At 38.5% G+C, this 12,754-nt stretch overlaps 1 protein-coding gene across 1 annotated transcript in view; it reads left to right on the forward strand.

Annotated features, from left to right (window-relative positions):
• Positions 1 to 12,754, forward strand: part of DOCK8 (dedicator of cytokinesis 8) — a 76,203-nt gene that overhangs the window by 23,429 nt on the left and 40,020 nt on the right. Inside the window, exons 14-19 of the mRNA XM_032205806.1 lie at positions 5,752 to 5,869; positions 7,527 to 7,597; positions 8,273 to 8,411; positions 9,905 to 10,006; positions 10,778 to 10,873; positions 11,946 to 12,180. Of these exons, the coding sequence (XP_032061697.1) occupies positions 5,752 to 5,869; positions 7,527 to 7,597; positions 8,273 to 8,411; positions 9,905 to 10,006; positions 10,778 to 10,873; positions 11,946 to 12,180 (761 nt within the window). The remainder of the gene's footprint in view (positions 1 to 5,751; positions 5,870 to 7,526; positions 7,598 to 8,272; positions 8,412 to 9,904; positions 10,007 to 10,777; positions 10,874 to 11,945; positions 12,181 to 12,754) is intronic.

Consider the following 12,754-nt stretch of genomic DNA (forward strand, 5'->3'; position numbering starts at 1 on the left):
TAGATGCCTATCATGCAGGAATGTCAGAAGGTTTACACTATTTGTATATTATGTTCAGTCAGTCCTGGGAATTTGTTGTGGTTTGATTCCCCAAAATTGAGGCTGGTTTTTTTTCCCACTTCTGTGTCTTGTAAAAGGTATGACTATTGCTTCTACTCTAGGATGTTAAGATAAGAGCGCTCTGTCAAGCACTCCCAGAAAAATTGAACTGCTCATTTATTATTATCGATACCAGTTAGTGCAACACCAAATGCTCACCATCCTCACAAGAGAGAAGTTATACTGACAACACAAAAAAAAAAAACTACTGAAAACACAGAAGAAACAACTACTAGGAGGCATCTACCTTTCCAGCTGGTTTTGAATGGAAGCATCCTCTTCACTGTTTTGGTCTAGCTGTAGCTCCACTTCAGCAGGCCGTGGCTTATACTTGTGTGAAGGTGTTGGAGAGAAATAATGAAGCTACTCTGATCACTGATACTAACCCTGGTTTAGTAGTGTGAGCCTGAGAGATACTGACTGAATCTGTTTCTATGGTAAAGAGCTCTCTGCCAAGACTCTCAGAACTGAAAGAATTCCTTTCCAAGCCTGTAGATCTTGTTGGTGACCTCAGGACACTGTGCCTTCTTCTTCAGACCATTTGTTTGCTTTCCACCAAAATGAACATGCTTGAACTTCACCCAAGAATTGTTAAGGTGTTGGATTACTGGTGGTAGTAGTAGGTGGCTTCCCATTTGGTAAGACAGGTGACTTCTTTAGCCTAGTTCTGCCGGGCTTCCTGCGGAGACCATATCATTTTTCTCAATGCATTTCTATTCTTGCTTGCTAGATACCTTGAGGCAAACACTTTAGAGAAGAGGGATCACTGAAGAGCATTGCAGCTTTTCAGTATAAATTCTAGCCTTCCAGATCAGGATATAGGGAGGGTGGGGAGGTGGTGGTGGTGAATGCAATCAACACGTCAATTTAGACAAATCCAACTTCCACTTGTTGGCTCCTGGCTGCACAAATCTTGTGTGCTAGGTTTACTGCTGAATCCTACGGCCACCATTAAGTTTTTTAAGTTTCCAACTGAAATTTTAAAAGCCAAAATTTTCCCATCACAATTCTCAACCATACCACTATATTTTGAATAGGTTGACTATCGTGTAAAAATCTGGTATGTCCTTGATTATCAGGGATTCACTCACTACAAATAATTTTGAGATAGAACTTTGACTAGGTTTACAAAGCTAGAGGAATTGCACGTTCTGGGATGGTGAATGGATGTAAAAATACAGCTCTAAGTCATGGTTGCTATCTTCCTTTTTTCAGTTTTTCATACTTCAATCAAGTGACAGAGCCATGCCCTATGTATGACCTACCATCTTGTTATTACAGTGTCTTCATATTGCAATAGTCAATACCTTGTAGATATCCACTCACTTTATCCACTTAAATAACATTGCTACTCAGGAAGTTAAGGAAGTGAGATTATCATCAGTGCAGCAGTGGATTTAGTTATGGCAGAGGACTGCAAGGTGAGGGTAGAGATCACAGAAGGTGGTATAATCTCTTTGCTTTTCATATTGGAAAAGTTTAAAGTTGTTTTAAGACTAACTCCTGAAAAAGAAAATGTGAAGTAGACAACTGTGGGTGATAAAGTTCTCTACGTTTGCACACTAGAAAATTATTATGATAGGTAACATTATTTTCTTGGTGTTTTTTATGATTCACAACATCTCTCTTAAATAAGTGTCTTTGGTCATGGTTTGCAATCACATTATGTGATTGACTACTTTTTTGTAATATTTAATTTTTGAAGTAACAGGAAGTCAGTTTAACAATGTGTATAGAATAACTGGATCCTGGAGAGAAAGCTGTTAATATTTTTGTCTGACTTGACTCTAAGCTCTAGATCACATATAGACTTAGGAAGATATACTTTCTTTTCATAATTTTAATGTGATTTGAATCTTCAGGAATGTGATGTTAAGAATCAGCCTTCCACTCCACTCCTCTAGCAACATTTTTTTTAACTAAAAAATTACTAGAATGTTTATTAAGGTTTACACACCAATGCTAATGGACAGATTAAACTGACAATCACTCTCAATCAGAATTTAATGTGGTCTGACCACTGGCTCTTTAATACATCATAATTTTAGCAACATGAGAAAAAATATTCAAACTATTGTCCAAACTAGAGGAAAATTGTTCTAGGATACACAATATATGATATATATACAACCTTTGAGACATGACATGTTGAAGTTCTGTCATTATGCCATTTGTTCCATTCAGGGGCTGGTAAGGTCAGTACTTTAGTACAGTATTTGTGATTTACGTTATCAGTTTCAACTGTTTTTTTCTGAAGATTCACCCAGAAAGAATAGAACAAGAGATATTTTTCAAGAAAGATTGAAAGTTATAACTAATGGGAGTATCAGGTTTTGTTTCTAATACCATAAGTAGCATATAGCAATGCTGATTGATCAATCTCTGTACACATACATACAATTTGTAGTTTTTATCAGTAGTGACTACTTGTTAATATATTGGCATTTGTTATGTACAGTCATCAATGAACATTTCTAATAACAGAAGTTGAGATGCACTTGCAGAAACCTTATATATCATGTAACAGCAAGAAGAAACATTTCATTATATCACACGTATAATACACACCAAATTATTACAGACAAGAATTCTGTCAGATCACAGTCTTGAAAAGTATGCATAGATTTTATTTTGGCAGAATACTGGTCTGCATTGCTTTGGCCATTGGAAGTGATCAAATAAATAAAAAGGACATGAAAAAGGACATGAAACTGTTGGAAAGTGTCCAGAGGAGGGCTACGAAGATGGTGAAAGGCCTTGAGGGGAAGACGTACGAGGAACGGCTGAGGTCACTGGGCCTGTTCAGCCTGGAGAAGAGGAGGCTGAGGGGGGACCTCATCACAGTCTACAACTTCCTCGTAAGGGGTTGTCAAGAGACAGGAGACCTTTTCTCCATTAACACTAGTGACAGGACCCGCGGAAACGGGGTTAAGCTGAGGCAGGGGAAATTTAGGCTGGACGTCAGGAGGGGGTTCTTCACAGAGAGGGTGGTTGCACACTGGAACAGGCTCCCCAGGGAAGTGGTCACTGCACCGAGCCTGTCTGAATTTAAGAAGAGATTGGACTGTGAACTTAGGCACATGGTCTGAACTTTTGGGTAGACCTGTGCGGTGTCAAGAGTTGGACTTGATGATCCTTAAGGGTCCCTTCCAACTCAGGATATTCTATGATTCTATGATTCTATGAAATCATCACTGCTAAGTCTTCTGAAAGTATAGAAAAGTCAGCAAATCCAAATGAGAATTGTTGCATTGAGTCCTGTGTCAATGCTGAAACAGCCTTTTACTTTACAGCCTTTGCTGGGTCAGCCTCAGACCCAGAGAACCTGTCTGAATCAGTGCCTCCCCCAGGACACTGATATCCTTCAGGACTCTAGTGTTGGTGTTGGGTGTTCTGCCATGGCTGTTGTAGATGCCTATGGACTTGTGGGTGGCTCTTTTGTTTTCTGTATGCACTTCTGTCTATGGTTGGAGAAAGACCCCTGCTCTTTCTGTTGAGAGACTGAGAGGAGAAGTTTAATTACAGTATTTGAAAGCAATTGCTATGGCATGCTGTTTGAATACTTCAGCTCAGCACAGAGCCTCAAGGGGGACATGATGCCTCCTGGAGCTCACCATATCCTTAAGGGCATGCTAACTTCTGTGTGGAAATGCCCAGGCTCTGAGGTTTCTGGAGGGCACTGATGCTGGCAGGTAGGAGCACTGTAGGCACTAGTCAACAAAGGATCTACTGTTCATGCCTGTCCCTGTTGCAGTGCCACGAAACCTCGTTCAATCCTCTTCCCAGCTTCCTACTTTCAGAGTCTGCCGTCACTTTCATCTCTTCAGGGTACCCAGAATCAGTGTTTGCCTCTGTTCTTCCTCAGCACTGATGGGTTTAATACACATGTAAGCAAGGTTCCTAAAACTGCTTGAGCATAAATGGCATAAGCTTTAGCTCTTCAGTACAGTACATGCTGGAGTAATGCTTCCTTGGTTGTCAGCAGAGTCAGCAGAGAGCTCTGTTTGTTTGTGATTTTCCATATCTTTCATCTCAAGTCACATCTAAATGTAAAATCCAGTGCTCAGGGATATTATATGGATTTGTGACATCTTTTGCTGGGCTGCAGATTAATGAAGCAACAACTGGATTATGCACCCTCCCTGATATGTATTTCTTCATCTCTGACAGACATAATGTTGATAACATCCTTCATTTAGTATGCCATTCCCCAGACATAATTCAGTGGAGGTTACTGATATATTTCTCACTTTCACTTAGCTTTTGCTAATGTCATGTTGGAAAGAATTTGGTAGAGCAGAAAGTGCATGTAAGAAGGTAAGGAAGAAAGCGCATTAGTGTGGCAGGCAGGAGTGCTATGCTGAGCAAAGGGAAAGGCAAGTCACGTACTGGTCTGTTTGCTACGACATGCCATGGCTCATGTAGCATGTGTTGGTTGGCAAAGTAGCTTGGACCTTGTAACTGAAGAACACTGTCACTTTCTGGCACATGACAGTAAGGAGTTTCAATAAGGAAATTAGTTTTCCGTGTCCTAGAATACAACAACAGGAAGATGGACTATCTGATCTAATGACACTGTTTTCCAAAGCTACTCCGCACAGTTTCAGCTGACAACAGCAATAAGGAGCTCAGGTACAATGATTAAGGACAGGGCAACTTTGTGTGTAGTTTCTGACTGCCACAGACACAAAACAAGGGTGAAAGTCCATCAGTACTGCTCATTGGAAGCCAATATGCTTCCACCAAATATTCATCTTATTTCTTACACTGTAAGGACAAAGAGTGAGAATCCTATACCAAATTGGGAGAATGACACATTACATAGACATAGTCTTGATTCCAGAATGCGTGCAGTCCAGGCCTAGCTGAAATCTCAGACTCGCCAGAGACTTCAGTGGAGAAAAAGCTTTGTATTTTCATTTTGACTTTCATTTTAACTCTTCTGTTGGAATTCTTGGGTCTAGAACTCAGAAGACCATCTGTGCTGCCAAATAGCCCACAGAAATTAATGTTGCGTTTTAAGTTTAGTAATCGGTCAGGGTATAGAAGCAAAAGTATGATGTATTTTAAAGTATTATATGTATTTCTTACTAAAAATTGAGTTCAGAAACTCATTTCCTGTCAGTTTCTAGAATTACAGGTTAAATTTCTTGTTTATATTTATTGTTTATATTTATTTAGCATTATCAATACTGCCTTTCAATTTGCATAATCTAGAAACACATGCCACTTTAGGTGTTATAATCTAGGCACATATATTGTTGGTTATATTTGTGATTCTCTGAGTGATTCCTTTCCCCTTTCAAAATCTGATTCTTTGTATCTGAGAAGGGAGCTGCTTTCTTGAGAGATTCCTACTTTTTATTACATCAAGCAAAGTTATTCATTCATTTGTATCTAGAAATTAGAGTCCCTAACCACAACATGTTTTATGTCACAGAAGGAACTTATCTTTTCCATGCAAACTTTTGGGAAATTGTTCCTGCAAAGCTTTCCCTATATAGGTGGGACTGAAGAACAGGGAGAGAAATGAAAAAAGAAGTGAAAGAGAAGTGGAAAAAAAAAATAGAGAGAAGTGAAAAGCTAGTTTGTGCACTTCATTTTGAAAAGTTTGCCATTTGCCTATTTTATTCTTCTTTCTCTTTCTTTCAGAAATCTCCTCTACGTTTACCCTCAGAGGCTGAATTTTGCTAACAGACCAGCTTCTGCAAGAAACATTACTATCAAGATCCAGTTTATGTGTGGTGAAGACCCATCCTGTGCAATGCCGGTAATAAAAACTGAGCATTTTCAGCAACCTTTTGCTTAGGTGCATTCCTAAGGAACCACTGAAGAGACAACTCACTGTTTACTTTATGTTGCCACAGTTTCTAGTTGGGTCTGAGGAAGGCAAACATCAGAGAGATTGTGAAGCTTGTCATTTCATCGTGAAGCAGAGCTGCAGTCCTGACTCATGCCAGCAAAAAACTGTCTCTTGAGTGGAGCATGGGCATATCCCTCCCTCTTATCTAACTCTTCCTACTTTATTTTCAAAAGAGTGGCAATATGTTAAACCAATGCCATGTTGGAAACTTTGCCGGTATAATTAACTGAGCCTCAGAAACCTTTTAAGAATGACGCATTCTGCCTTCCAGTGTAACCCATCCATATGCACTGTGTGTACACAAAGGATGTAACACTGCTACACAGAAGTTGGAATATTCATTGCATGAATGTGAATGGGTGCACAATCATGCAGCTTAGTTAGAGGGTTTTTTCTGAACCATCGTGTGTGTTAAGGCACATGAATGCACTCCTAGCAGAACAGGCAGTGCTGTCAGTGTTCAGGTCATCCAACATTTCTCACTATAGGATCCTGCCCTCAATTTTACTAAGCTTCAGGTGTTAGGCTTGAAGTGCTTTATCCCTGTAGGCATCAGCTTCACACTGAAATTTTTGGGAAACTTTCAGATCATGTCATTGGCTATTTAAGAATGACATGGGATAACGACTTTTGTGATTTTAGTTATGCTAAAGGGAAAAATAGTGAACGGAAATATTACTTTGAGGAACCCTAATTCAGCAATATGTTGGAGCAGGAACTGACACCTGATCAGCCTTTATGAGTATGCTGGCACAGTGCATACTTTACAGTTGTACATTCCTTACTCCAGATGAGCTCTGAAATTGAAATCAGAGCATCAGCACAATATTTTCCCAAGCCACATTTCTTCTTCTGGAGCTATGCCATACGTGTGTAACACTTATCTTTCACACAATACTGCAGTGTAGGTTTTGTTAAATTTTGCCCATGTCACTAATTAAGTTTTGATGAACACTTAGGACAGAGGCAGTTTGTCTTGCATCACTCTGCACTGTGAGTGTGAGCTTCACCTCAGTGCATATGGGTTTGTGCTGTACAGATATCCTTGTCTGAGCTTATTTCCCTGGTCTCCCTTTAAGGTTGCTGGATTCCAGCACCTTACCACAGAGGCTGAAATGAGAAAAGTGAATCAAACACCATTAAACATAAAGGAGCTGTGGACCTCTAAGGTTAAGGTGAGGTGAACCTCACCCTAAATGGTCAAGATACAACTGAAAAACAAACTTATAAAAGATAATTTAACATTTTAACATTTGATGAAAGGCAATGTGGTAATGTTCAAGAGGCTTATCACAACTTCATTTCTGCAGTTCCTAACTTTTCATAGTGCATGATTGGATGATGTAATATAAGATAATCAGTGCCTTTGCCCCATCTTCCTGGTGTTTTACACTGAATGTTGTGTGGGGAAGATGCCAGGTAATAACACATTTGTTTCAACATGCAAAGATCAAACTGAAGGGTTATTTTCAGCTTTGAGATACTGTCTTAAAATTGATACAGGATGATAACTATTAAATACTTTAGATCTGACTGCTGTTACTTTCTTTTCCTCTTAATGCAGGTAATTTTTGGGAAATCTTCAGGCCCAGAATTTGTGCAGGAGATATACACAGCTATCACATATCATAACAAGTAAGCATTCTTATTATTTGTATGAGGTGAGATCTATTATTCATAAATTCTTTACATAACTCTCAGCCTACACAGTTAATCAAAGAATAATGGTACTAATCCATTTTAAGCTTTATTTTTTATGAGTACTTGTCAGTATTTAATTTGGATTACTACATGCATTTGCGTAAGTGACCATTGCTTTATTTTGTTTGGAGCTCTGTAGTCAAAGGTTAGTCAAAAATATTTGTAGTCTGAAGATTAAGGAATAAAAGCAGGAAGCAGCAGCTCGACTCTGTAATAACATTCACTTTGATGAATTCACAGATCCAAAAGAGCTGAAGGGGCTTTCTCTTATGAATGTGAATTCAAGATTTGTTTTTATACAGTAACAGCTGAAATCCCAAATTAAGATTGAATGGTTTTGAAAGTAAGAAGATTGGTGATAACTTGAAACATTCCAGCTGATACACTCTGCATCTGTGCTTTCCCTGATTCAAAGCTGTAGATAGTTCATATGTATGTCCAGAGATGGGTGTACCCCATTTGCTTAACTTTTCTCAGAGGCTGTCTTCAGTATCTATACTTTTCTTATAAACATCTGGAAGCCTACTGGCAAACACGCCTTCTGCCCAGTCTCATACTTACTCTGGAGATGTGCGTGTCTTTTTTTTAATTTTATTTTATTTTAAACAGGTCTCCTGACTTTTATGAAGAAGTTAAAATTAAACTGCCAGCAAAGCTCACAGAGAAACACCATCTATTGTTCACATTCTATCATATCAGTTGCCAGCCAAAGCAAGGAGCATCTGTGGAAACCGTTGTCGGGTATTCAGTAAGTTTCCTTTAATAAAAATGTGTATATGTGTGGTGGGTAAGTGGGTATGGTGTGCATCCTATGCATATAGACTCTGCTTGTCAAGACTATTGTCACACCTTTCCTTTCTGGTTGTGGTAACACATCAAAAACTGTAGAAGGTCCTCATAGTCAATTCACAGGTAACACAGGCATGTTTGTATGTTCATTAAGTGTACAGGTTTTAAAAATACAGATGAAACTTGTGCTATGTTACATTCTTGTCCTGTATCTTTACATTGGTAAGCATCTTTGAAGTTGATGAATTCACACAAAGCAAGTGAAGTTTGGTATACGCCTAAATATTTTCAACAATAGTGCTTTATAGCATAGCACCTAATTCAGTTAGATTCTATTAACTAGAAAAAAAAATTAAAAAGCAGTTACTGTTATTTACTGTTATCTAACATGGTCATACATGAGGTAACAACTAAAATAATATTTTAAATTAAGCTTTATAATGCATAGTTTATCTTAAAACTGGCCTTTACCCTTGTCAAAATAAAAAACACAAAAAATCCAGAAGCCAAAACGTAATTCTGTCACTTTGGTTTATCTTCATGTTGAACCTAGCATGTTTTAGCATAAGAAATGCATACTGCAGTATAACCTCTTTGACATTTTTCTTTATCAATAGATATTTTTAACTAGAGAGATTTTAAAATGAGACGAAAGCATAAATTATGGTAATACTTTAGATTGGAAAAAGTCCTAGTGCTCTTGTACTGTGGAGGCAGACAAATCCTATCCATTTGTTCTGGTTGTGAAGTATGTGTTTGTTTTTGACTCCAGTACCAATAATCCTTTCAAATGGGCTTGCTTTTGTGGACAGATACAGTTCCAGCAATTCCAATAGTATTGGTAAGAAGTAAATTAGCCTGTGGTTCAAAAGCAAGACTTGACATAGGCGAGGACTTAATTTTTAGGTTTCTACTCACCTAAATATGAAATATTTCTGCACTGTACTACTCAAATGCACAGCCTCTTTCAGATTTAAATAAGAGCAAAAAGAATTGTGTCCAGATATCAATACAGAGTTCAGATGGGTCATTCTGACTCTAATCCTCATGGTGACATTGAGCAAAATGTTCAATTTATCCCTAGCAAAACTTTAACTCTGTTGATTTGCTTCAAAGCCAAAGATCAGCCTATTCAAGACAAGTTATTTTTTAAATAAGAACATGGGCCCTATTAAATCTTTCTGATAGGATTTATTTGAAAAATATGTCACACATTAAAAGCTCTGTGTTTGTTTTCTTCAAAAGAGTTGGTTTGTAAAGCAGTCTTGTACATTTTTCTACAGTAGCTATCAGTGAATTTAAAATGCAAATTACTGTTGAATGGATTGGAGCAGAGAAACTCAGGTCAATATCTCATTTGTTGTTCTGTTGACTGTCCATAACAAATTAGATAAATAGCTCTAATCATATATAGTCATGAATATTGCTGCATTTTCTCTTCATTTGTTTCAGTGGCTGCCAATTCTGCTAAATGATCGCCTTCAAACAGGACATTATTGTCTTCCTGTTGCATTGGATAAGCTGCCTTTTCACTACTCGATTCACTCTCCTGAGGTAACAAAGAAAATTATAAAAAGATAATATTTTCCCAGTGTAGAAGAACATTATGAGTATTTTATGATCTAACATTAGTGTCTGTTTGTAGACAATTGCCCCTTTTTGTACTTTAAAGGGTGAAAGCTCTGGAGAAAAATGTTGTTGTTATTTTTATTGGTGTTATTATTATTTTAAATTGTTATATTGTGTTTTTTAAATTATTAATCCAAACAGATCATTGCAAATTGTCTAACCAGTGATACATCTGTTTAGAGGGCGTCAATTTAATAATTTGCTTTTTCACAGCATGATTTGCTCATTTTTTGTGGCTGCATGGGAAAGGGAGAGGAAATGAAATCAGGTGCTGCTACTAGAGCACAAAACTGCCATCTGAGTAAAATATGGCAACTAGGAAACTGTCAACAGGTTTAGAAAATGTTCATGGCTTTAAAAACTGTCCATGGGTACGACATCACCAATGAGTGCCTTTGGCATTGCGTTAACTGTGAACTTCTAACCTTAAAAAATTCCCGTAAGGTGATGTGCATTCACACTGTCTATGCTAGGCATCCAGCTGAAAAGTTCCACATTTCCCTTTTCAATGCATCAGTTTTAATTCATATAGTCTATAACAGCAAGAAGATGCCTAACTTGGGTCCTCTGTATGGCATTGAATTAGGTATCTGAAGTGAAGTGAACACATGAAGACCCTACAGACCCATGTAAACAGGCTTTCTGTTTGATCATTGAAAGGAAGACAATGATTCCCGTATTTCTTTTCTATCACAGAAAGTTCCACCACAGACACCGCCTATTAAGTGGGTTGAAGGACACAAGGGTGTTTTCAATATTGAAGTGCAAGCTGTTTCATCTGTTCACACCCAGGTAATGCACCAGAAGCAATATGAAGTTGTAGTTTCATTTCAAAGAGAGTTCAGATGTACAGGCTGATTGAAGACTGGAGACATTTAAGCCTCCACAGGTTTGAAAACAACTAAAATGTTCCTACTGCCTTGTAGCTGTGGAAAGAACCTGATATTATCAGTGAATGAAATCCATGGGTTCAGTGAGTGAACAAATGAGCACTCTCAGCAGCCAGTCACATCAAGTGATAGGGAGTCTGATGTCCTCTCATCTCAGCAGAGATCTGCTGAGGCTGTGTTTGAAGGACACTGGCAGGGTGCAGTGCCAGTTTCTTCTGTGTGTGTCTTCTGTTCTGCGAAGTTAGGTCAGACAATGTACCCACATCTGCAGAGAAGCATGGCATCTCCCCTCCTTCAGGGACAGGATGCACTGCCAAAATGCTTTAGGCAGCTCAGCCTTCCATGCCATGTGGTCTAGGGACCCAAGCTTAGTGCTGAATGAGAACTCTAGGAATCTGGTCATTTAAGTGTGATAGAAAATCAGAGCTTTCCCATTTTTGTTGGAATTTGAAGCTCAACAGATTGCTTGTTTCTGGTGTTTTATTGTGTCTCCTACTCCCTTTCTTATTCTGGTTAACTCTGATAGCTATGTCCAAACAACCAGAGATCCTGTGTCTGAAGCAGGTCTGCTACCCTTTTATAGCATACTTTTTACATACAAGTGTGGCTTACTCATAAGGCACATAGCTTGTACATAGCTGGAAGTGAGACTTAGATGCAGGTGTCAGAGGAGCTATAAACTTAGGATGTGACAGGGAGAAGGAACAGCATTATCATGAAATGAAGCAATCACTTTACTGCAGCTGTTAGCTTTTCTGCTTTTAATCTGAGCTGACCACATTCTGAATTTGAACCAGATGAAAAGGAGCAAAGAAATCATTGTGCCAGTTAACTTAGAAATTGGTCTCTAGAGCTAATCACCACTTTAAGTCAGAAGGGTTAAAATATTTTTTCTCCCCATATCAGGCTCTGCTTAGGTAGAAGCAGGCTGACCTATATCAACTTTGTTAACTGTGAGTGCACGGTATTTGCAGGACAATCACCTGGAGAAGTTCTTCACTCTATGCCACTCTCTGGAAAGTCAAGTGACCTTCCCCATTCGACTGATGGACCAGAAGATCACAGAGGCTACACTGGAACATGAACTAAAGCTCAGCATTATCTGTTTGAATTCTTCACGCCTTGAACCTCTTGTTTTGTTTTTACATTTGGTACTAGATAAACTTTTCCAGCTGGCTGTACAGCCCATGGTCATAGCTGGCCAGACAGGTATTTACTGATGCATGGTCATGGAATGGCAGTGTAAGCAAACTAAATATGTGGATGTGGAAAAGCTTGCTAATTATCCAGGCTCAGATTTAGTAGTTGGGTGGTCCACTTCAGAAGGACCACCTTGAGTACTTCTCAAGACAAAATTTCACAACGCAATTTAATCAGGATTGATTAGATTGTCTGTCCTTCTCCCCACACATAAGACTCTTAGAGGTGCCTCTCTTTTAGACATAGTTTTAATTGTAATTGTTTACTCACCTGGAGAGACATGTCAGAAGCAGGTTTGTGGTTTAATTTTGTTTAGAGTTAGTTGCTTTGCAAGGGAAACACTGGCAAAATAACTTATTCTACAGCTGACACTGCTGATTGCACCACTTCCTCTGCCCAAATATTTTTAGACAGAATGGAGTGAACACAAAAACAGAGATGATATAGTCATGCATTTTATGGTTCTGAAGCTGCCAGCTGCCTATTACTTATGTTATATCTGGAAGGAAAGCATACTTGGAGAGAGTGGTGCGGTTGATTTCCTATCTCATTTTGATAATCAGTACTTGTCATTCACTATATT

Source organism: Aythya fuligula, chromosome Z, assembly GCF_009819795.1.
Source record: "Aythya fuligula isolate bAytFul2 chromosome Z, bAytFul2.pri, whole genome shotgun sequence".
NCBI classification, from domain to species: Eukaryota; Metazoa; Chordata; class Aves; order Anseriformes; family Anatidae; genus Aythya; species Aythya fuligula.